This window comes from Mobula birostris, chromosome X (genome assembly GCF_030028105.1).
Source record: "Mobula birostris isolate sMobBir1 chromosome X, sMobBir1.hap1, whole genome shotgun sequence".
NCBI classification, from domain to species: Eukaryota; Metazoa; Chordata; class Chondrichthyes; order Myliobatiformes; family Myliobatidae; genus Mobula; species Mobula birostris.
In genome coordinates, this window is record NC_092402.1 from 68,088,165 (window position 1) to 68,111,744 (window position 23,580).

The 23,580-nt window shown below is 40.4% G+C and overlaps 1 protein-coding gene across 18 annotated transcripts in view; it reads right to left on the bottom strand.

The window, feature by feature from the left end:
• Positions 1-23,580, bottom strand: part of ikzf4 (IKAROS family zinc finger 4) — a 171,101-nt gene that overhangs the window by 100,047 nt on the left and 47,474 nt on the right. Inside the window, exons 1-2 of one of the 18 annotated variants that reach the window (XM_072249046.1) lie at positions 19,974-20,130; positions 16,648-16,797 (exon numbers count right to left, since the gene is read on the bottom strand). The exons of 14 other annotated variants lie outside the window; for them this stretch is intronic. Coding sequence is in view for 2 of the 4 variants with exons in the window: in XM_072249040.1 (XP_072105141.1) it covers positions 9,472-9,495 (24 nt within the window). In the remaining 2 variants the exon portion in view is untranslated. Of the gene's footprint in view, positions 1-9,471; positions 9,547-16,647; positions 16,798-19,973; positions 20,131-23,580 lie in introns of those variants that run through there. 3 more of the 18 variants (XM_072249045.1, XM_072249040.1, XM_072249041.1) reach the window with 3 other exon arrangements.

A 23,580-nucleotide genomic window follows, 5' to 3' on the forward strand; every position in this document is an offset into this window, starting at 1 on the left:
CATGAGATTTTCGCTGCAATGATAAAGTACAACTTTAATTTTGAAAGGGTACGTCAGTTTAGGGCATATTTGCAAGATGGTTTGAGTGCTTACAAAGAACTGTATGATAGAAAAATGCGCGAGGCTCAGCAGTCAAGCATACTGTCATTTTTCAAGCCTTCCACATGAGCCACAGCAGACGACAAACCTCGACCTTTGACATCGAGGTAGGCAGTCATAGGAGAAGATGAGCTGCCTGCCCTAATGAAAACAGACGACAATGAGATGACACCCCAGTGTCCCACCACCCCAACCCCCAGGCCGCGGACAGATACCGATTTGCAGAGAATGCAGCGGTAGCCGGGAGGTACACAGCACATCTTTAAGAAAAAAGCTGAAAAAACAAGCTAATTAATTAGGTGCCGCCCAGCACGTAATTAATTAGCATGTTTATTTCAGCTTTTTTCTTAAAGATGTACTGTGTGCCTCCCGGCTACCGCTGCATTCTCCGTGAATCAGTATCGGTCGGCGGCCCGGAGGGTGGGGCCACTGCACCACTCTAACCTCCGATGACTCAGTCTAGCACACCATCATCACTGTGTTCTGCGCTGTCTTCCCGATTCCCGTAAGTGATACTACACTGTACATACATTATTTCTACTTTATATAGGCTGTGTATTTTTATGTGTTATTTGGAATGATTTGGCAGCTTCATAGCTTAAAGGTTACTGGAGAGAGTGTTTATGCCGAGAGCGCTTGCGTGAGATTTTCACTACAGAGGACAGTTCAGCCAATGATTGTGGAAAAGTATTTCTACTTTATGTAGGCTGTGTATTTATCATATCATTCGTGCTTTTACTATATGTTACCGTTATTTTAGGTTTATGTGTTCTTTGGCATGATTGGGTAGGTTATTTTTGGGTCTGCGAACGCTCACAAAATTTTCCCATATAAATAAATGGTAATTGCTTCTTCGCTTTATGCCATTCCAGCTTACAAACAGTTTCATAGGAACGCTCTAACTTCAGATGGCGGGGGAAACTTGTATGTAGAATTATTTGTACACAGACTCCCTTTCAAATCATACTAAATAGAGTGAAATGGCTGCAGACTGAAGATAAAGAAAACTCATTATTCCAGTTATGATGGCACATACTGTACATTTACCATTAGGTCAGCACTATTCTTCTCACTGGAAATTCTATACAGAACTGTCTGAGCAAACAGTCCTGCACTCAATTAAGTGCAGGTGTATATTTCTCACACTCACCACTTTGATTCTGTGTTCCATCTTTGAACCATCTGTTAACAAGTACTGCTTCTCGCAAACCTAAGACCACTTCCATCAAAAGTTATCTCAATGTCCTTCGCGCCAAGAACAACTTTCATCTCTTCAGCCTCACAGTGTAGCCGAAATCCACAATCCCTAGAACTTAAAATGTCTTTTCATTGGAGATTGGAATCACTTATCTCCTTGCCTTGAGTCACCTTATATGTGCTGAAACATATATGCAACAGGATGAAACAAAACAGCCAATGTACCTTTTAAATTTTCTCATGCGAAGAGGAAATCTTGTGGAGATTTAAATCTAGACTGGCCTCATCTCAAGCACAACATCCACAAGACTCACAATGCCCAATTCAAAAACAAGCAAACTCACAATGAAAATCACTGGTTATTCTGCAAAGGCTATGCAAGAAAAGCTAAATCCAGAATCACATCTCTTCTGCAGTCACCTACAATAGTGGTCACAACCACTTATCAAGCCAACTTTGCATGATAAATTGCCGTTAATATGAGTATCCTTGTAAGTGAAGCCCAGCAATTTATGCTTTAGATTGCAGATAGGTATACGGCAGATATTGAAGGCACATTTGTTAGTCCTTAGTGTAATGAGCACCTGAACTGCTTTTACATTTTCTTGCTAAGACGATAAACTATTAAATTCATAAACACAAGGGATTCTGCAGATGTTGGAAATCCAAAGCAACACACACAAAATACTGGAGGAACTCAGTAGGTCAGGAAATATCTATGGAAATGTTAAACAGTCGATGTTCTGGGCAGAGACCCTTCATCAGGACTGGAAAGGAAGGTGGAAGATGTCAGAATAAAACGTGGGGGTGTGGGGGGGGAGGAGGGAAGGAGGATAGCTAGGTAAGGGGCTGGAGAAGGAATCTGATAGAAGGGAGACTGGATCATGGGAGAAAGGGAAGGAGGGGCACCAGGGGAAGGTGATAGGCAGGTGAAGAGAAGAGGTAAGTAGCTAGACTGGGAAATGGAAGAGGAAGGAGCAGGGGAAAAAGAAAAAAAATTACCAGAAGGAGAAATTGATGTTCACGCCATCAAGCTGAAGGCTACCTAGACAGAATATAAGGTGTTGCTCCTCCAACCTGGAAGTGGCCTCATTGTGGCAGAACAGGCTGCCATGGACCAACATGATGCTACAGGAAAGGAGATAGAAAATAAAGTGGTGGGTCACTGAGAAATTCCACTTTTGAACTGACTTTATTTCTTACATCCTTCACATACATGAGGAGTAAAAATCTTTACGTTACGTCTCCATCTAAGTGTGCAATCATAGTAATTTATAATAATTTATAATAAATAGAACAGTCAATGTAAGATAGAGTACACTCAAATCAGCGCGAGTTAATCAGTCTGATGGCCTGGTGGAAGAAGCTGTCCCAGAGCCTTTTGGTCCTGGCTTTTATGCTGTGGTACCATTTCCTGAATGGTAGCAGCTGGAACAGTTTGTGGTTGGGGCGACTCGGGTCCCCGATAGTCCTTCGGGCCCTTTTTATACAACTGTCTTTGTAAATGTCCTGAATCATGGGAAGTTCACAACTACAGATGTACTGGGCTGACCACACCACTCTCTGCAGAGCCCTGCGATTAAGGGAGGTACAGTTCCCTTACCAGGCAGTGATGCAGCCAGTCAGGATGCTCTCAATTGTGCCCCTGTAGAAAGTTCTTAGGATTTGGGGGCCCATATCAAACTTCCTCAACCGTCTGAGATGAAAGAGGCGCTGTTGTGCCTTTTTCACCACACAGCTGGTGTGTGCAGACCACGTGAGGTCCTCGGTGACGTGTACACCAACGAACTTAAAGCTGTTCACCCTCTCAACCCCAGATCCATTGATGTCAATAGGGGTTAGCTCATCTCCATTCCTCCTGTAGTCCACAACCAGCTCCTTTGGTTTTGCGATGTTGAGGGAGAGGTTGTATTTTTGGCACCACTGTGTCAGGGTGATGACTTCCTCCCTGTAGGCCACCTCATTATTATTTGAAATTAGGGCAATCAACGTAGTGTCGTCGACAAATTTAATTAGCAGATTGGAGCAGTGGGTGGCAATACAGTCATGGGTATACAGGGAGTAAAGGAGGGGACTTAGTACACAGCCCTGAGGGGCTCCTGAGTTGAGAGTCAGAGGGGTGGAGGTGAGGGAGCCCACTCTTACCACCTGCTGGCGATCTGACAGGAAGTCCAGGATCCAGCTGCCCAAGGCAGGGTCAAGGCCGAGGTCTCTGAGCTTCCTGTCAAGCCTGGATGGAATTATGGTGTTGAATGCTGAACTGCAGTCCAAGACCAGCATTCTCACATAAGCATCCTTCTTCTCCAGACGTGTAAGGACAGTATGTAGAGCAGTGGCTATTGCATCGTGTGTCGTTCGGTTGCGTCGGTAGGCGAATTGTTTGGGTGGTAGCAAGCTGTAGATGTAATCCTTGAAGAGCCTCTCAAAGCATTTGCTTATTATTGAGTTGAGTGCAACAGGACACCAGTCATTCAGGCATGTAGCCTTGATCTTTTCTAGTACAGGGACAATGGTGGATAATTTGAAGCAGGAGGGCACTCTACACTGGTGGATGGAGCTGAAGTAGGCAACAAAGCAATCCCCCAACTTACTTGCTTTGTCTCATCAATGTAGAGAAGGCTGCATCAGGAGCAACAGATACAATAGATGACTCCAACAGATTCTCAAGTAAAATACTGCCTCACCTGGAAGGATTGTTTGAGGCCCTGAATTGAGGTGAGGGAGAAGGTACATGGGCAGGTGTAGCATTTCTCTTGCTTGCAGGGATGTGCACTAAGAGGGACACGAGTTGGAGGGACATATGGACAAGGGGATGGTGGAGGAAGCAATCCCTACGGAAAGCAGAAAATGGGGGTGAGGTGAGTAATTCTGTGCTTGGTGATAGGTTCCAATGAAAATGGAAGTTGCTGAGAATGATGTGTTAGATGTGGAGGATCATGGGGTGGCAGGTGAGGAAGAGAGGAATTCTATCCCTGTTACAACGGCAGGAAGATGGGGTGAGTGTGGATGTCTGGGAAATGGAGAAGATGCAGGTGAGAGCAGCATCAACAGAGAAGGAAGGGAATCCCTATTCTTTAGAGCAGGAGGGCATTGCTGATGTCCTGGAAAGGAAAGCCTCATCCTGGGAACAGATGCAGTGAAGCCAAAGGAACTGAGAAAAAAATAGAAAGAGGAATAGCATTTATTTTTTTTTTAAAACAGAAGACAAGGTGGGAAGAGGTATAGTCATGAGAATTGGTAGTTTATAAAAGATGTCAGTAGAGAGTTTATCTCCAGAGATGGAGACAGAGAGAGATCAAAAAAGGGGAGAGAGATGTCAGGAATGGACCAAGTGAATTTAAGGGCAGGGTGGAGGTTGGAGGCAAAGTTAATAAAATTGACGAGCTCAGCATGGGTGCATGAAGCAGCACCAATGCAGTCATCAACGTAGTGCAGAAAGAACTGGGGAGCCTTTCCAGGGAAGGCTTGGAATATGGACTGTTCCACGTAGCCAATGAAAATTCAGGTATAGTTGGGGTCTATGGCTACCCCTCGAGTTTGGAGTGTGGGAGGAGCTGAAAAGAGGGTGGTAGTGGAGGGATACTGGTTGGATCTAAAAACTGAGAAAGAAGCAGAGAGCTTTAAGGCTTTCTTGATGGGGGATAGAAGTGTACAGGGACTGGACATCCATGGTGAAAATGAAGCAGTCAGGGCAAGGAAATTGAAAGTTGTTGAGGAGATCAAGAGCATGTGAAGTGTCGCAAATGTAGGTGGGAAGGGACTGAACCAAGGGGGATAGAATGGAGTTGAGGTAAATGGACACAGGTTCAGTGGGGCAGGAGCAGGCTGAGACAATAGGCCTATACAGAGTGTCAGGCTTGTGGATCCTGAGTAGGAGGTAGAACCGAGCACTGCTGGTAAAGAATCTGAGTTTGGTGGCAGTGGATGGGAGATCTCCAGAGTTCATGGGATTAATGGGAGACAGTGGCCTGATGGTCCAGAGTGGAGTGTTTTTCAAGGGGTAAGAAAGAGGTGGTGTCTGAGATGCCACCTGGCCTCAGCAATAGGGTCAGTCCACCACACCATAACAGACACTCCCTTCCCCCACTTTTCGTTGGGTTCAATGGTAAAGTTGGGATTGGTGTGGAGAGAGTGGAGAACAGTGCATTCAGAGGGGGAAAGATTCGAGGAGGAGAGAGGAGTGCTGAAGTCGAGCTGGTCGATGTCTTGTCAGCAATTCGAGATTAAAAGATCCAGAGCAGGCAAAGAATCAGAGAGGATCTCCCACAAAAGGCAGGTTAGGGACGGGAGAAAAGGTCATTGGCATGGGGTGGGGAAATGGGCTCAGAGATGGAGGTGACAGAAGAAGAACTTGGCGTTGTAGTGAGCGTGGAACTCACTGAGGTGCAGGCAAAGGAAGACAAAGGTGAGCCCTTTGCTGAGAACAGAACGGTCTGCCTCAGAGTGGAGAAGGTTGAAGGGAATAGTGAAGACACAGCAGTTTGAGCTGGGAATTAAAGACATAGAAGTAATACTGCTGCCTCAGCTCCAGCAACCAGATTTGATCCCAATCTCCATGCTGCCTATGAAGAGCATGCATTCTCTCTGTAACAGCCTGTATTTATCTGAAGAGCTAAAGATTCCCCCCATATTCTAAATACATTTTCAGCTGATAAGTTAATTGGCTACTACAAGTTACTCATATGAATAGGATTGCTCCAAGAGCCAGCATCAACATGATGGATCAAATGGTTCTATTCTATGTCTAAAGAAATATGAAATTATCTGAGGATGTGTTCCTTCCTGCTGGAAAAATGATGCAAGTGTGTAAATTTAATACACCATTATCATGTAAATAACTCAGCAATTTGTGAGAAGAGATTTGCAGTAAATTACCACAAATTGCTGGATGACTTGCATCACACCAGCATTTGCTTTGTAAAATCAGCTTACCATAATCTCCCCGAGTTTCAAAAATTGTTGCATTTGCACATTAACTGCAAATTAAATTCTATGAAGAAAGTTCAGGGTAGTACTTAACAGCTTAAACATGGCCATTAAAAAAAAAGGACCTGTATTCCTATATTGCTACTGAACAAGGACTAAACGAAAGAGCATAGTCGCAACCTGAAGATTGTGAGTTAGTTTTAAATATTCTTCCCCCCTTCTCTCTCTCTCACAATACAACCTCCTTTTCCTCTTAATTTCTCTTTCTGTAACAGATTCAAACTACTTCCTTCTCTATTGTCCCTCCTTCTTTTTCAACTTTCCAATCTTGTTTATCCAGATTATAAATGCTTTGCACTGCATAAAGTTTACATCTGAAGGATGAAGGAAGAAAAGGTCCAATAAATAAACCATGAGTGCACTTAAATGAGTACTTTAAGTTATTACTCCAAAAATATTAACATGTGCCTGCAATTTTTTTTGAGGGGGAGAGAAGGGGGGTGGAGGAGGAGGGGGGAGAAAGAGGGCAGGAGAAAAAAAAACACAGAATAGCATTATGGTATCACAACCAGATTAAATTTTACAAGGGAAAACAAGGAAAAAATAAGTCATGAAATATCATGGGTAACCGAATGTTTGGTCTGTACTATCAGCAAGATATGAAAGCAAGGGATTTGGATTTTAGGTAACAGACATAAAAAACCTGGGATAACTAGCCTCAGTCACCTGAGAATTATTTGATGTCAACTCTTGAACTGAAGTAAAATTGAAGATACTTTTATATTTCATGCTTTTACGATCGAGGTCACAGGAGTCCAACATTGTGATCAGTCTTTCTTCATTTGCATTGCTAATATCAGCTTTCTTCCCCACAAGCAGAATTCTTGACATCAATATTCATAGGTCTATGAACCCATCATTAGTTTAAGAAAGCCAGCAAGCTGACATAAAGACAGATGCCCAGAACCCAAACAAGAGAGGGTGGGGGGTGGGGGGGAGCAAATGCCATCTAATAACAAGGAAGGAGCACTGGATTTATATCAGAAGTTTAGTTCTGTCCAACTAATTTATGATAGTGATGATCATTATGCTGTCCATATCAGAGGAACCACAAATTCATACAGTTGATATATGCAACACAGCAGCTCTCATTATTGGGTAGAATTCCCTCCACAAAGACAGCACCTATTGTACTGATGGTTAGTGACAATTGTCTCTATCTGCAACCTGAACTTGTTTGGTAACAAGTTGAACAAACTGAACAATTATTTCTGCTATTCAAGCAATCTCTTTAAAAGTTATTTCAACAATTCAAAATGAGAGGACATTTACAAAGATGTTGCTGGGACTTAAGGACCCAAGTTATATGGAGAGATTAAATAGGTTAGGGCTTTATTTCCTGAAGCATAAGAGATTGAGGGGGGATTTGACAGAGGTATACAAAATTATGAGGGGTCGAGAAAGGGTAAATGCAAGCATGCTTTTTCCACTGAGATTGGGTGAACTAAAGCTCATAGGTTAAGCGTGGAAGGTAAAATATTTAAGGGAATCCAGAGGGGAAACTTCTTCACTCAGAGGGTGGTGAGTGCGAAGAGAGTTGCTGGCAGAAGTGGGAAATGCAGGTTTGATTTCAACATTTAAGAAAAATTTAGATAGGTACATAGATGTTAAATTAAATTGGATAGATATATGGACAGGAAAGGAATGGAGGGTTATGGGCTGAGTGCAGGTCGGTGGGACTAGGATAGGGTAAGAGTTTGGCACGGACTGGAAGGGCTGAGATGGCCTGTTTCCGTGCTGTAATTGTTATATGGTTATATAGATGGGAGGGGTATGTAGGGCTATGGTCCAGGTGCAGGTACTGGGACAAGGCAGAATCAGTTTGGCACAGTCTTGATAGGCTGAAAGGCATGTTTCTGTGCTGTGGTATTCTATGACTCCATGCTATATCTACTTAGTTTTATTCTGATTATGCTAGAAAGCTGTAGGTTCGAGCTCTTCTCTGGTGCAGTTAGGCAACAGAGACCATCCTTCAAATGGAATGTTAACCTGAGGCCCCGTCTAATATAATAAAAAGGGGGAGCAAGTGGGTTCCTGATTCACTACAGATACACTTTGTCTTTTGCGGCTGGTTGGGAAAGATAGGAAAAAGTAGTACAAAGACAAACTTCATCAAGATTAAAGGAGGAAAAAACTGAATTCTTTCTATTAAAATAATTACCTTGCAGACTACTTTCACACCCAATCTGTTCAGCAAGTTTAAGGGTGCATTTTAAACAAGTACAACACACAGTATGACTTTGGAATATTCCACTAGTGAATAACTTGACAATATAATTGTGCATGAACAACGAGACACTGGAGAGCTATGTATAAGCAATCAATGTAGGTGCTTTATCTTTTAACTGTAACACTGTTGTTACCTCGGACAAGTCACAAACAGGTTTTTACACTCTGGAGCATATTGACTCATCCTGAAGCAATGTAAATAATTGAGTAATTGAGGATGCTTTTTAAGTAACTTTATACTGTACTACCCATTCCCCTCAACAGACAGTTTTCCATGTATACAATCAATACATTTAGAGATTATTAATTACTTAGTAAATGCAAGGTATTTATTAAAAAGTATAATTTTCAACTAAAGTTATAGCCAATTACATCAATACAACTAATTTTAAATTCAACTGTCAATTTGCTAGATTTCAAATTCAGCACGAATCGGTTAAAAATTGCTCCATTAACAAGTTTAGTAAAGACCTTTAAAAATGCCCTTGCACTTATCATTTAATCTCTAATGATTTCTTTTACATCATGCTTTCAATTAAGCAGTCAACGGTAAAATCAAAAATGAATAATTTATATCAGTGAAGTTTTTTATTAAAATAGAAACAAGATTAATCACTTCAAGATTAATCAAATCAATTTTTAAATTAAAATCACCGAGACAGAAAAAAATTTTGACAGCTATTTAACACTGACAGTATTGGGGGGCAGTAGCTATTACAATTTAAATATCAATTGCACAACAAACACTGGTGAGAAGGGAGAAATTATTTTGTTCGTGGAAAACTAAAACTAATTTTAAAATGAATCTTTCTGAATAATTTTAAAACTTTTGACCAAATTATGGGGAAAGCAGAAAGTTCAGATGTAAACTTAAATATCAAATAGAGAATACATGACTTTAAAAAGTAGCATTTATTCAGCTAGAATCTAAAACATAAATATAAAAGATTTAGTACTTACAGGGTTAATGCTGGGATTTGACATGATTACTTACTTCTTTGCTGTTGCAGCACAACAGATACTTTGAGTCTCTGTGCAATGTGCAGCTGCTCCAAATGCAACAAGTGACTTTAAACGAGAGCTGAACTGTTACAATTCTACGTAATTTGAAGGCTCTGTCTGACTCATCCCCTCTCTAGCTATTCAGGTTGCAAATTACTAGGTGCAAATACAGCACAAACTTTGCTTTAATTTAATTCAGCAAAAATGCAATAGAGTCATAGAGTAATACAACACGGAGACAGACACTTCAGCCCAACTCTCCCATGCTGACTTAGATACCAATTTAAGTAGTCCCATTTGTCAGTTTTTGGCACCTATTTCTCTAAACTTTTCCTATCTATGTGCCTGTCCAACTATCTGTTTAAAAGTTGTTACTGTCCCAATCACAAGTACTACTTGTGGTAGCTTACTTGAAATATGCACTTCCCTCTGTGTGAATAAGTTACCCCTTTTAAATTTTCCCCCTTCCACCTTAAACCCATGTCCTCCAGTTTTTGATCCCTTTTCACTGGGAAAAAGGCTGTGTGCCTTCTCCCTACTTATGCCCTTCTGGATTTTATGAATTTCCATGAGACTACAGAAGGCAAAGAGTGGTTGTGGATGGTTCGTATTCTGCATGGAGGACAGTGACCAGTGGTGTTCTGCAGGGATCTGTTCTGGGACTCCTCCTCTTTGTGATTTTTATAAATGACCTGGATGAGGAAGTAGAAGGATGGGTTAGTAAATTTGCTGATGACACAAAGGTTGGGGGTGTTGTGGATAGTGTGGAGGGTTGTCGGAGGTTACAGTGGGACATTGATAGGATGCAGAACTGGTCTGAGAAGTGGCAGATGGAGTTCAATCCAGATAAGTGTGAAGTGGTTTATTTCGGTAGGTGCGGAGGATCAGCGAGATCTTGGGGTCCATGTCCATTCGAAGCTGCTGTGCAGGTTGACAGTGTTAAGAAGACATATGGTGTGTTGGCATTCATCAACCGTGGGATTGAGTTCAAGAGCCGTAAGGTGATGTAACAGCTATACAAGACTGTGGTTAGACCCCACTTAGAGTACTGTGTTCAGTTTTGGTCACCTCACTACAGGAAGGATGTAGATACTGTAGCGACAGTGCAGAAGAGATTTACAAGGATGTTGCCTGGATTGCAGAGCATGCCTTATGTGAATAGGTTGAGTGAACTTGGCCTTTTCTCCTTGGAGCAATGGAGGATGAGAGATGACATGATAGAGGTGTACAAGATGATGAGAGGCATTGATCGTGTGGATAGTCAGAGGCTTTTTCCCAGGGCTGAATTGGTCAATACGAGGGGGCACAGTTTTAAGGTGCTTGGAAGTTGGTACAAGGGGGACGTCAGAGCTAAGTTTTCCCAAACAGAGAGTGGTGGGTGCGTGGAATGCACTGCCAGCAACTGTGGTAGAGGCGGATCCAATAGGGTCTTTTAAGAGACTCTTAGATAGGTACGCGTGGAGCTTAGAAAAATAGAGCGCTATGTGGTTGGGAAATTCTAGGCAGCTTCTAGAGTAGGTTACATGGTTGGCACAACATTGTGGGCCGAAGAGCCTGTAATGTGCTGTAGATTTTCTATGCTTCTATTTCTATCATACCTCAGTCTCCTATGCTCCAATGAATAAAGTCCTAGCCTACCCAACCTCTCCCAGGCCCTTGAGTCCTGGCAACATTCTTGTAAATGCATTTATACTCTTTCAAGCTTAATGACATCTTTCCTGTAATAGGGTAACCAAAACTGCACACAGTACCCAGGTGTGGCTTCAACTGCAACATAACATCCCAACTCCTACACTCAGTGCCCTGAGTGAAGGCCAGCATGTCCAAATGCTTTCTTCACCATCCTGTCCACCTGTGACGCAACTTTCAGTGAACTATGTACTCCAGGACTCCCTGTTCTAAAGCACTCCATAGGGCCCTTACTGTTCACTGTGAAAGACCTACCCTGGTTTGACTTCCCAAAATGCAAAACCTTATATTTACCTGGATTGAACACTGTTTGCCACTCCTCAGTCTACTTACCGAGCTGATCAAGAATTTTTGACCATAACTTTTAATAACCTTCTTCACTATCAGCTATTTTGATGTCATTTGCAAATTTACAAACCGTGCCTTGCACAGTCTTATCCAAATAGTTTATATAGATGGCAAACAACAACGGGCCCAGCATTGATCCCTGTGGCACATTACTCATCACAGACCTCCAGTCAGAAAAACAAACTTCTACCATCATTCTCTGCTTCCTACCATCATGCCAATTATGTATGCACTTACCTAGCTCTCCTGGATCCCATGCTATCCAACCTTCCACACTCACCTTTCATGCAGGGCCTTGTGAACGGCCTTTCTAGGGTCTATATAGATGATATCCACTGCACTGCACTGATCAATTCACCTGGTTCTTCACCATTTAAATGCAGGTAAATCCTGTCCCTCAGAATTGCCTCCACTGACTTGATCACTGCTGATGGTGGGCTCACCAGTCTGTAGTTCCCTACATTGTGTTTGCTGCCCTTTGTAAGTAATGGCACAGTAACAGTAACATTAAAAGGACAAGAAACATTCAGAAATAAAAGTGCTAGATAGGTAAAATATGTATGAGTATCACACAATCTTTTAGGCACCACAGTAAGCAGCTCATACAAGCGAGCAAACGAGAAATGTCACAGTGAAAACAGTCACTCAATACACAAAATGCTGTAGGAACTCAGCAGGCCAGGCAGCATCTATAGAAAAAAAAGCACAGTCAACGTTTTGGGACGAAACCTTTCGGCAGGATTTCCAGCATCTGCAGATTTACTCTTGTTTGCGACGATCACTCAAAGCTAGGTTTCCAGGATCCTAAATCGAACTTTTCCTTTTTAAAAAAATTTAACAATGATTTCGCATCTTATCTCAACACAGCACAGGAGACCTGGTACCTGGCTAAAGAGAAATTACATGCACTAATCGGAAGCTTTCCAATCTATAGGCGGTATGGAATGAGTGAGAACATGATTATATTTTTGGCACAACTGGGTTAACAGCTTAACCCATGGGTGAGAAAAATTACAAGTGACATTTATGCCAGTGAAAATGTTGCATTTGCTTTTGACAAATGAGTATGAGGTTTAAAAGTAATCTCCCATACACAGCTACAGCATACATCCACCTCCAGCACATTGTACACTTAGTGATGGCAACCTTTCCAAATTTTCTTTGCCTTAAATTCTTTAATACCATATTTACCAGATTTTCACTCTCCTCCCTGCACACAAAGTTCTTCTCAAAAAAACTCTGCTGCCTGCCCCAAACTAAATCACACTTATACCCGATTCTTTTACAAATTTACCTCCAGTCAAGATGGTGTCTGCATACAATGCTCCTTGGTTGACATCTTTTGATAGGTCATGAAACTATGAATTTCATTTCTTTTATAGCTGTTACGTTTGTTTTCCATCTTGAATGTGATTCTGGAAGGTTGGAGCCTGTGAATTGCAGTTTAGAGATCATTTGAGTGTTTCAGTGCCCTGCAGTCTCTAAGAGGTTCGCTATTGTGCGCGAACCTCACAGTGAACAGGCTGCAGGACAGGGCACAAGCCAATGTTCGACTCCATTTTGCCGATTAAAGCGACCAGGAAGACTGAAACATCAAGGCAAATGCAAAAGGTGAGCGCTGGTTGCCTGCCTTTTGATTGCTGGGAGAAATCGCTCTGCCGGAGAGGGAAAGGCTTGCCATTGTGCCCGTAGAATGTTACCCAGGTTTTCTGGGTTTTGGATATGGACTTGGACTAAACTATACTGTGTTTTTTGCCTGATCTTTCTCTTTTTTGTGTGCGGGGGAGGGGGATTTGGGGGTCAATGTACCCGTTTCATTTTCTGTTTTTTTTTGTGCAGGAAGGTGGGATTTGGGGTTGGTGATCATGCTGCTGTTTTTTTCTTTGTTTCATGGCTACCTGGAGAAGTATTTCAGAGTTGTATACTTTGATAATAAATGAACCTTTGATGTCCACTGCCACCCTGATGCCTACACTCATTCAAAAAAAATTTTGTTGCCACAACCCCTTCCAATGCACATCTTCTGTATTAGCATTCCAAGGGCCAATATCAGTGCCACAACCGATTAGGGATGACAAGTTTATGGCCAGATCCTTAGACTAAGATATATTTTTAATTTTCCTCCCTCTAAGCCTTAAAAATGCAACAGCTGATTTACTAGTTTAAAGATATCCATTGATCTATCTGACTGTATGGAATTAAGTTATTAAATACAAAATATAACAATGCTTATGTTAGAAATTTTCAAATATTAATTATTTGAGTGCAAGAAGCTCCATCCTGATTTCAGAATTCAAACAGGCAGCTGAAAGCTGAAAACTTTGATATTAATTTGGTCTAAAAGCGTGCCTTTCAGATGCGAGTGCATTAAATCTGCTTACATTTGAAAAGGATAAATATGGAGCAGTGGAATTCAGAGGACTACAAATTATTACTTGGTTAGGCAACCTAGAAGTTGGTTGGGAGGCAGAATTATGAATTTTGGTTAATTCAACTGACATCTTTTAGAAACATACAAACATAGAAAATAGGTGCAGGAGTAGGCCATTCGGCCCTTCAAGCCTGCACCGCCATTTATTATGATCATGACTGATCATCCAACTCAGAACCCTGTACCTGCCTTCCCCCCATACCCTCTGATCCCTTTAGCCACAAGGGCCATATCTAACTCCCTCTTAAATATAGCCAATGAACTGGCCTCAACTGTTTCCTGTGGCAGAGAATTCCACAGATTCACCACTCTCTGTGTGAAGAAGTTTTTCCTCATCTCGGTCCTAAAAGGCTTCCCCTTTATCCTCAAACTGTGACAGCTCGTTCTGGACTTCCCCAACATCGGGAACAATCTTCCTGCATCTAGCCTGTCCAATTCCTTTAGGATTTTATATGTTTCAATAAGATCCCCCCTCAATCTTCTAAATTCCAACGAGTATAAGCCTAGTCGATCCAGTATTTCATCATATGAAAGTCCTGCCATCCCAAGAATCAATCTGGTGAACCTTCTTTGTACTCCCTCTATGGCAAGGAGTGAAATGTACTTCCATCAAGAGATCTCCTGCAGTTGTCTTCTACAAAATTAGACACCAAAAAAAACATTTTAAAGAAAAGCACTTGTTCATTCTGTAAAGCACAACTTTGTTTTGAAACTACTAAAAAGATATATCTTTAAAACTGCAATTCTTTGGTTTCACACAGTTTAAAGGTCAGCTTTCACCACACTATGTTCACTTCATCTCATTGCATGCTGAGTTCTGACTTAGGGAAGTTCCAGTCGAAGTTTATTTTTGATCATTTAAAATTTAAATCACTCTTCAGTTAATCTCAAATTAACAAAACTTCAAAAAGATTATTTCCAAAGAAAAAGACGAAAACTACAAACCAGAATACAAATTATGCTACTGATTGTGTAAAGGCAACTGAAATTTAAATTGTGCAACGTTTCTAATATGTAGAAATACTTGTACACAAACTCCCTTTCAAATCATACTAAATAGAGTGAAATGGCCACAGACTGAAGATAAAGAAAACTCATTATTCCAGTTATGATGGCACATACTGTACATTTACCATTAGGTCAGCACTATTCTTCCCACTGGAAATTCTATACAGAACTGTCTGAGCAAACAGTCCTGCACTCCTCAATCAAGTCTCAGGCAGGTATGTATATTTCTTTCAAAATTGATGTAACTATGCTACCACAATAGTGTAAAATTTTAATATAGTCATTATTCCTCAAGCTTCAACTGTGTTGAATCTAACTGAATTACTGCCTTACATTGGTGTCTGTGCATAGCAGTTTTCATTTCTTTAGCTTAGGCTATACAGCTTCAAGTGTAATGGAGACTTCCATTGAGAGGGCATGGAACAAACTCCATTTACACTGCACTCTGCAAAGATTAGATATTATCTCCAAAATTCTTCAAATGTAAAGGAAGAGCAGAACATTGGTAAAGGACAGTTGTTGAAAGCATAGTCAAGAAGAGGGCTTTTAAAGTTGTTTAAGAAAGAGAAATAGCAAGAATGATCATGTATTTATTTTGGAAAGGGGTTTCAGGGCCAAGAGAAATCATCTCAACTTCTCACCACTATGGAACATAGACGTTAAATGAAGTGGCTTCAAGACATTTATTGTTCAGGCTTACATAATTAAATGGCTACTTAGAAAGACACTAGGTTACAACTACTGTTTCTATTGAACTTTAAATCATCTCCGGAAGAAATAGAGAAACAACCTTCTGTGGACATTTCAAATATTCACACATCAGGAGAGGAAAAAGGGGAGTTCAAAGTCACTTTCATACTGGTCCACAAGTCTGGAAGCCTGCCACCTGTGAAAGGACGTTAGCATTTCAGCTGTTAAATTCAATTTCTGTCAATCGCCAGCAGGAATAAACCCAATTTTACCTCTGTCTACTAGTCTTCTGCCAGTCTACAGTAATTGGATTTAACAGGGTAAAAAAAAGAAAGTCAGCTCATAGATGCTAGGCCTCTGGAATTGACTTAAAAGGCCAGCAACTGAAGGCCATAAAGCAATATTTTACTGTTTTAACACATGGATCTCCATTAACGCTGTCAAATTCCTCACTTCCTGAATAGATGCAAAGTTTTTTTTGCAGTACTTAAGAGTACTGTAAGAATAAACAAGCCTCAAAGAGTCAACAAAATATCAACAATCAGAATCAGGCTTAATATCACTGGCATATGTAGTGAAATTTGTTGTTATACCAGAAGGATGGACAAATTTCAACTCCCACAAGCACGCTGACTAAACGTAGCCTGCAGGCTTGAATTGCATTTATTTTTTTCTGTTGTCCTAGGGGTTATAGTTAATATGGAATTAAATTTGGAGGCACAAGAGACTCTGAAGCAACACACAGGAAATTCAGCGGGTCAAGCAGCATCTATGGGAAGAAAAGAATTGTCGATGCTTTGGAACAGCAAGCTATGAAGGTGATAATGTGAAAAGGAGTGATGTTTGTTTTGGAAATCATATAGAACACATGGAGACCAATCCAGCACATACTGGCTCTTTGATAGAATTAATTGGTTCTATAGTCTCGCTCTTTCTCCATAGTCTACAAATATTTTCAAAATATTTACCCAATAACCTTTTTGAAGTTCCCCATTGAATTGTCTTCTGCTATCCTTTAAGGCAGTGCATTCTCACATTTTAAGATTCAAGACTGTTTAATGTCATTTCTAGTACACAAGTGTAAAGTGCATCAAAGTATTTGTTACCTCAGATGTGACCTAGCACAAAAAAAACAAACACAATATAAGAAACACAATACATATACATACGTAAGACAATATATACATATTTTTTGATTGTATGTCCATAAAGTGACGCAAGGCACAGGAGTGTCTGTACACAAGGTGACTGACACGAAATGATAAAATAGTAGTGGTTGGGGGCGTGGTGGAGTAGATCAGTGGGAGGAGGTGTTGATCAGCCTTAATGCTTGGGAATAGCAACCGTTATTGAATCTGGTGGTCCTGGCATGGATGCTACATAGCCTCCTCACACAGATGGGAGTGGGACAGTCTATGAGCAGATGAGAGATCCTTCATGATACCAGTCATGTTCCTTAACAAATTGACACACTAATTATTAACCTTCTTGCCAAGTAGTTTACTCTAATAAACCCTTCATAATTTTGAACATCTTTTAAATTTCCCTGAACATTCTGTACTGAAAGACAATACTTCCAGTGTCTGCAAACAATTGCATTGCTTCAATCATTCTACCAGATCATTGAGGCTTCTGTTGGGCTCCAGTCTCTCAACCACCCCAAACACATTTTAAAATATCTTTCATAAACATAATCCATATTTTAGACTCAACCTAGAGGAACACAAACTGCAAGAATGGTATTTATTTAAACTATTCTCAAAATTTCTTGCTCAAATTCTAGCATTGGGCAGTGTTCTTCAATTTATTGTCCAACTCTACCTTGTTCTTTTTGCAATTTTATTCATAAGCCAACCTGAGACACACAGTTTTCTAGTTAATTTGCGCAAATTGTTCAGGACTTTAAATACATTGTTCATTACATCCACTGTCAAATTGAGAAAGACAAAAGTATAATTAGTTTATTCAAAGTGTAGTTAGCATTTTTAAAAACAAAAATCAACTCTCCTCCCCAATCCCAGTTAAAACAAGTATTGTGCATGTCTACTGCAAACAAAATTGCATCTTTGTCCCTTCTCCATGCACGACTTTACATAATCCTTTCGATACAATGTTTTTTTTAATTACATTGCTTGTATACAATAGGGGTGCCAGTTACAAATGGATCTCATTACTAAAGGGCTAAAGAGTTAAAACAGAGCTCACTGGGAAGTAAAAATCATTGCCCAGAAAATGAGAAGAGTATGCTGGATTATTGTCATAGGGAGACATGCACATTTAAAACCAAATAATGTAGTCATCATTCTATTAATTAACCTTCACAAAATTTTAAATTTCCGCTTACACACCTCAGGAAAAAGAGACTTTCTTTTCTAATAGAAAATTAATTACATCAACTTACATTAGAATGAATAATTTTGCCAGTTTCTGGTGTAATACTGGCCAATTATCTGTACTTCTGCAGCACTAGATTCCCTCTGTAGCAATCAAACCCTTTGACATTTCAGTTACGGCCAATTGGAGGAAAACGTTATTCTCTTCAAATTTCTAATGACAATTTAAACCCTCAGAGAGATTTAAGGGCCAATAAACATTTCTCCATTTCTGGCAAAATAGAAAACAAACACATAGCTCAAGATACTTGGATTGGAATCTCTAAAAATATTTATATTTTTTAAATTCTTTACAATTCAGCTTGTTTGCTCACTCGGGATCAAACCTATTTGCTCACTTGAAATCAACTGAATTACACCCCATTGTACATCATTAAGAAAATTCATAATCAATATTTTTGTTGTGCATGTATTGTAAGGATTTTCCAGGCACACTTCTGTTTGTGGTGAATGACCACAAACAGAACCTAATGACTGTACATAGTTATTGGAGCTGTTCACTTCACAATTCCGGGGTCATGCACCGCCTTCAAGGCAAACGTCTTTCTGGAAATGAAACCAAAACTGTACACAGTACTGCAGGTGTGGTCTCACTGAAACCTTGTATAATCCTAGCAAGAGATTTTTTCTGTTGTACTCCAAATTCCTTGCAATGAAGGTCTATGTTATATTTGCCTTTGTGATTGCTTGTTGAACCTGCAGAGTAACTTTGATTCATTTTTAAGGTCACACAAATGTTTCCAATGCCAACCTTTTAATGGTGGTTGTTGTTTCAAAAGAAAATGCTCTGTTTTCCTGTTCTTGTTACTCAAGTGACTAACCTTGCAATTAATCCAACCACTGTGCAAGTCAGTTTTAGATTTCAAGTAGAATGGACTTATATTAGTCATGAAGAGGGTTACAACACAGAAACAGGCTCTTCTGTCCACTTAGTCAGTTTTCTGCCTCGTTCCAAATGACAAAAAACAACAATTGGCCAATCATTGACCCCTGCAACGCATCACTAGTTACATGCCTCCATCAATGAGACAACCATCTACTAGCACTCTCTGGCTTCTCCTGCCAAGCCAGTGCTGAATCCAATTGACTACTTCAACCTAAATGCCAAGCCACTTAACTGGATGCAGGACTTTGTCAAAGGTTATCTGAAGTTTAGAAGAGTAAGAGGCAATTTCACCAATATATATAAGATTCTGAAAGGGCTCAATACTGGATTGTTGTTTCCTTTCTCTTGGAGACAGTTTCAGGGTAAGATATCAGACAGTCAGAAGTGAAATGAAATTAGCAATTACAGTTGGCTGTAAATCTTTTCAATGTTCTAACTGTGGACATGGGTGTTTAAAAATCCATTGATGCAAAGGAATCAAGGGACATAGGGTGTTCAAACAGGAAAGTGGATAAAGTACCATGAGCTCACCACATAAAGCAGGCTCAAAAGAATATATGAGCTACTCCAATTCAAATTACCTTATTAATAAAGACATTGTTGATGTGGGTATGGCTAAAGAAAAAAGACTGCTTTAATGTTATGCCATCATGCCTTTTCCATCTTAGCTTCTCCCCCACTTTAAATATGTTGTTTTTCATCATTTACAATTTCCATGTCCTTTGGATTTTATATTTTGTTTTACCCTGTTTTTTTTTATTAAAATCACCTGGTGAGAAATATCTATGGGCTGCAGCATCATCAGAAACCATCTCAGGAGGCAATCATTTGGTTCAAGATGGTCTGGCTGGAAGGAACCAAGAAATTCCCGAATTTTTCTTGCATTAATTCTGTATCAATAGATATCAACTGCAAGTACATTGTGTACTAGTTCCATAGGGTTATGCACCTTCAAAATAATATGGGTTGGAAGCAGCACGACTGTAGTGCTTTTTAGACCCGACTTGAAACCTACCTCTTTAACCACATTTTTTGTCACCTCATGTGGCTTGGTGATTTGGGACTTTTTCCTCCAGTAAAAACGATCAATAAATCATGGTTGGTGCACGGTAATCACAACATTGATGACAAACTTGTGCCTACATTTCTTAATCTCAGCCACTTCTTCAGATCTGAAAGACAGGGAGAAAAGAGGAAGGGGGAAGGCATAGCAGGAAATCACTTGTACTATTTCTACATGCTTTGTGTGTTGTTACCTCCCAAAACAAGAGGGATAGGTTTCCGTGAGAGGAAGGAGTTTTATAGGGAATTTGAGGGGGATAGCAATCTGATAGTAGGTTGGGCGGAGTATTGAAAAGTAGTATTAAACCCCGACAAGTTCAAGGAGATGCATTTTGGGAAGTCAAATAGGAGTTGAACATAAACTGTAACTGACGGGATTCTAAAGAATGTTGATGAACAGAGAGACCTTGGGATTCAAGTCCATAGTTCTCTAGAAGTGGTAAATAAGTAACAAAAGTGGTAAAGGCAGCATATGGCATACTCACCCTCCTAGTTTGGGCATAGAACACAGGAGTTCTTTACAATATACTGGTTAGGTCACACTTGCAGTATTGCATGCTGTTCTAGTCATCACATTATAAGGCGGACATGATTGTGCTGGAGAGAGCGCAGAACAGATTCACTACGATCCTATCTAGATTGGAAGTCTTTAGCCATGGAGACAGATTAGATAGGTTTGGTTTATTTGTTCTGAACTGAAAGAGGCTGAAGGGTAACCTGATTTGGTTACCTTCTAGAATACACTACCAGAGGAAGCAGTAGAATCAGACGCAATTATTAAATTGAGGAGACCTTTGAACAGACACTTATATAGACAAGTAATGGAAGGCTAAGATCCTAATGTAGTTAAGTAGGATTAATTATCAATAGGCAAATAGGTTGGCATGGATGTGGTGAGCTGTTCAGTACAACTCTATCATCCTATTTCAAGAAGTCTAGCATTTTCAGAAAATGGAGACATCTCCACAGGTGGAGAAAATGCAGCCTGACCTCTTAAAATGGGTGACAGTGGCAGACGCTCTGACTGACTACAGTCTATTGCTTTCCAATCCTTTTTGGCTACAGGTATCATGCCAGAGCACTGGAAATCTGCCTACATGGCAGTTACCTTAAGAAAAGGATAGATCAACTCACAGACCAGTCAGCCAAATGATCAGTATTAGGTAAATTATTGGGAAGAAATTCTGAAGGGCAAGTTGACAGAATAGTCAGACTCGAACTTTCAAAAAACACGAGCTAAGTTACTATATTTCAGGGAACATCAAGGAGAGATTTATATTAGATCTATGGAATTATGAAAGGCCTGAATGGGTGAACAAGGACCCATTTCCATGGCAGAGAGGTGGATAACTCTACAAGTTACTTGGCAAGTTCAGAAGAGTATCAAGGAAACCTTACTTCTTTCTACCTTAATAGCAGCGGAAGTCTGTCTTGATATCACTACCTGAAAGGATGGCTGTGGCAGATACCTCATCTCATTTAAAATGCATCTCACATTCCATCTGGGTAATCTCCAACATGATGGCATGAACATTAATTTCTCAAACTTCTGCTATCTACTGCCTTGCTCCTCCACCTCTTTTTTTCATTTTCTCCCTCATTCATTTGGCCTTCTCAACCCATCTCCCCCCCCCCCCCATGACCACTCTCTGGTTCCCACCTCCTTCCATTTATCCATGGTCCACAGTAGTCTCCGATCAGATTCAGCCCTTTTCCTTTACCTTTTATCACTTTCCAGCTTCTCATATTATTCCCCCCCCCCCCCCAATTACCAGCTTGCTCTCCTCCACCTCCACCCACTTTCTTATGCTGGCTTCTGCTCCCTTCCTTTCCAAGTCTCAGCCTGAAACATTAACTGTTTATATTCCTCCATAGATGCTGCCTGACCCATTGAGTTCCTCCAGCATTTTTTGTGTGTTGCTCATGATCTCCAGCATCTGCAGAATATTTTGTGTATGCCAAGCTTAATATGCCTTCGGTTTACTAGTGGGTGGTGGATTGTAATCCAATGTGCCCTTGAATGCTTCAGCTTTTCAGCACATCCAACTGTATTGTTTGATGGAATTGACATGGTTTGAAATATATTATAAATGTGTATAATGTATTCGGACTGAAACGTGGACTGCATTTTTTTTTCCATAGATGCTGCCTGGCCTGCTGAGTTCCTCCAGCATTTTGTGTTGTTCGGATTTCCAGCATCTGCAGATTTTCTCTTGTTAGTGATTCTGTGGAAGGGAAGGGTTAGACTGATTATGAAGTAGGTAAAAAAAAAAATGGCACAACATCTTAGGCTGAAGGGCCTGTACTGTGCTGTGCTGTTCTAAAATTCACTTCCTTCTTGTATGGTTCACACAATTCACACAATTAATGCAAATTCAACAATAGCCTTGATGGAGTCACAAGGATCAGAACAAAAGCCTAATCACTGCAAGGTTTTGTGAGTATGGAAATGCATTATTTAGGCCCAAGGGAGTGCCATGCAGACGTGCAAAAAGATTCCCCAGAGTAGCAATCCCGAACTTCATATACTGCACGTACAGGAAAGAAAGCAGCATTAAATCTCAAGATAACTAACACACCTGAACTTTGAGGTTTTTGTTCAATTTAGCCAGAGGATAAAAAGGATGTTTAATGTCTCAAAAAGTTTTTTTTTTTACAATGGACAGGTTTGGTTCTTGCTTAACCACACTAGATTAGGGAAGGTGGTGGGGGGGGGGGGGGGGGGGAGGTGGAGTTAGTACTGCTCCATGCAGCTCCAGCAAACCCAGCTTGATCCAGATCGAGGACACTTTCCAAGGAATTTACACACTCACACTACGAGTCTATGGGTCCACCTCAGCGCTCGGTTTCCTCCCATATCCAAAAGACATGGGTCGATAGGTTAAGAGGGTAATGTGAATCAAGTCAGTGTAAGAAAATACAATAACAAATTAAATATACATGAACCATCAGAATTTTACAACTGCTATTTAAAAATCAAGTGAATTCTTCAGCTGAGCAAATACAATGAGATTCTCAGGCCACAAGTGTGATTCTATGGAATAGAAGCAAAGGAGGATGATGAAATTTCAAAACCAGTTTAAAATTGTGATCACTACATTTTCACTGGAGGTTAAAGCATTCATCTGAAAACTATTATGGCAGCTTCCAGCCAAATCCTGAAAAACATTAAAATACTTCAATTGAGCTGAGTCATAGCTCAATTTACAGATCATCCATAAACTGCTTTACACAATTATTAGGTGACCCTAAAGAGAGTTGGGAGTTCACTTTGTTCTTTGATGCCCAAACATCATTGACCATGATTACTGTAGCCTTCAAGCATCAGAAGGCTCTCTGCATCAAAATTAGAAATAAAATTACTTTGTCGACCCTTTAGAATCAATGAACATTCACGTTTCTCTTCCTTCAATTATCCATTACCTATATTCTTGCCTTTGAACCCAAGTTGTTTTTAAATTTTTGTTCTGTGCAAGCATTATAATCAAGGTGGGAAATGTTTTCGGTGGGAAGCAACACTTTCCCTTTGAGATACCTCAGTGACTTGTTACTAGTTATAG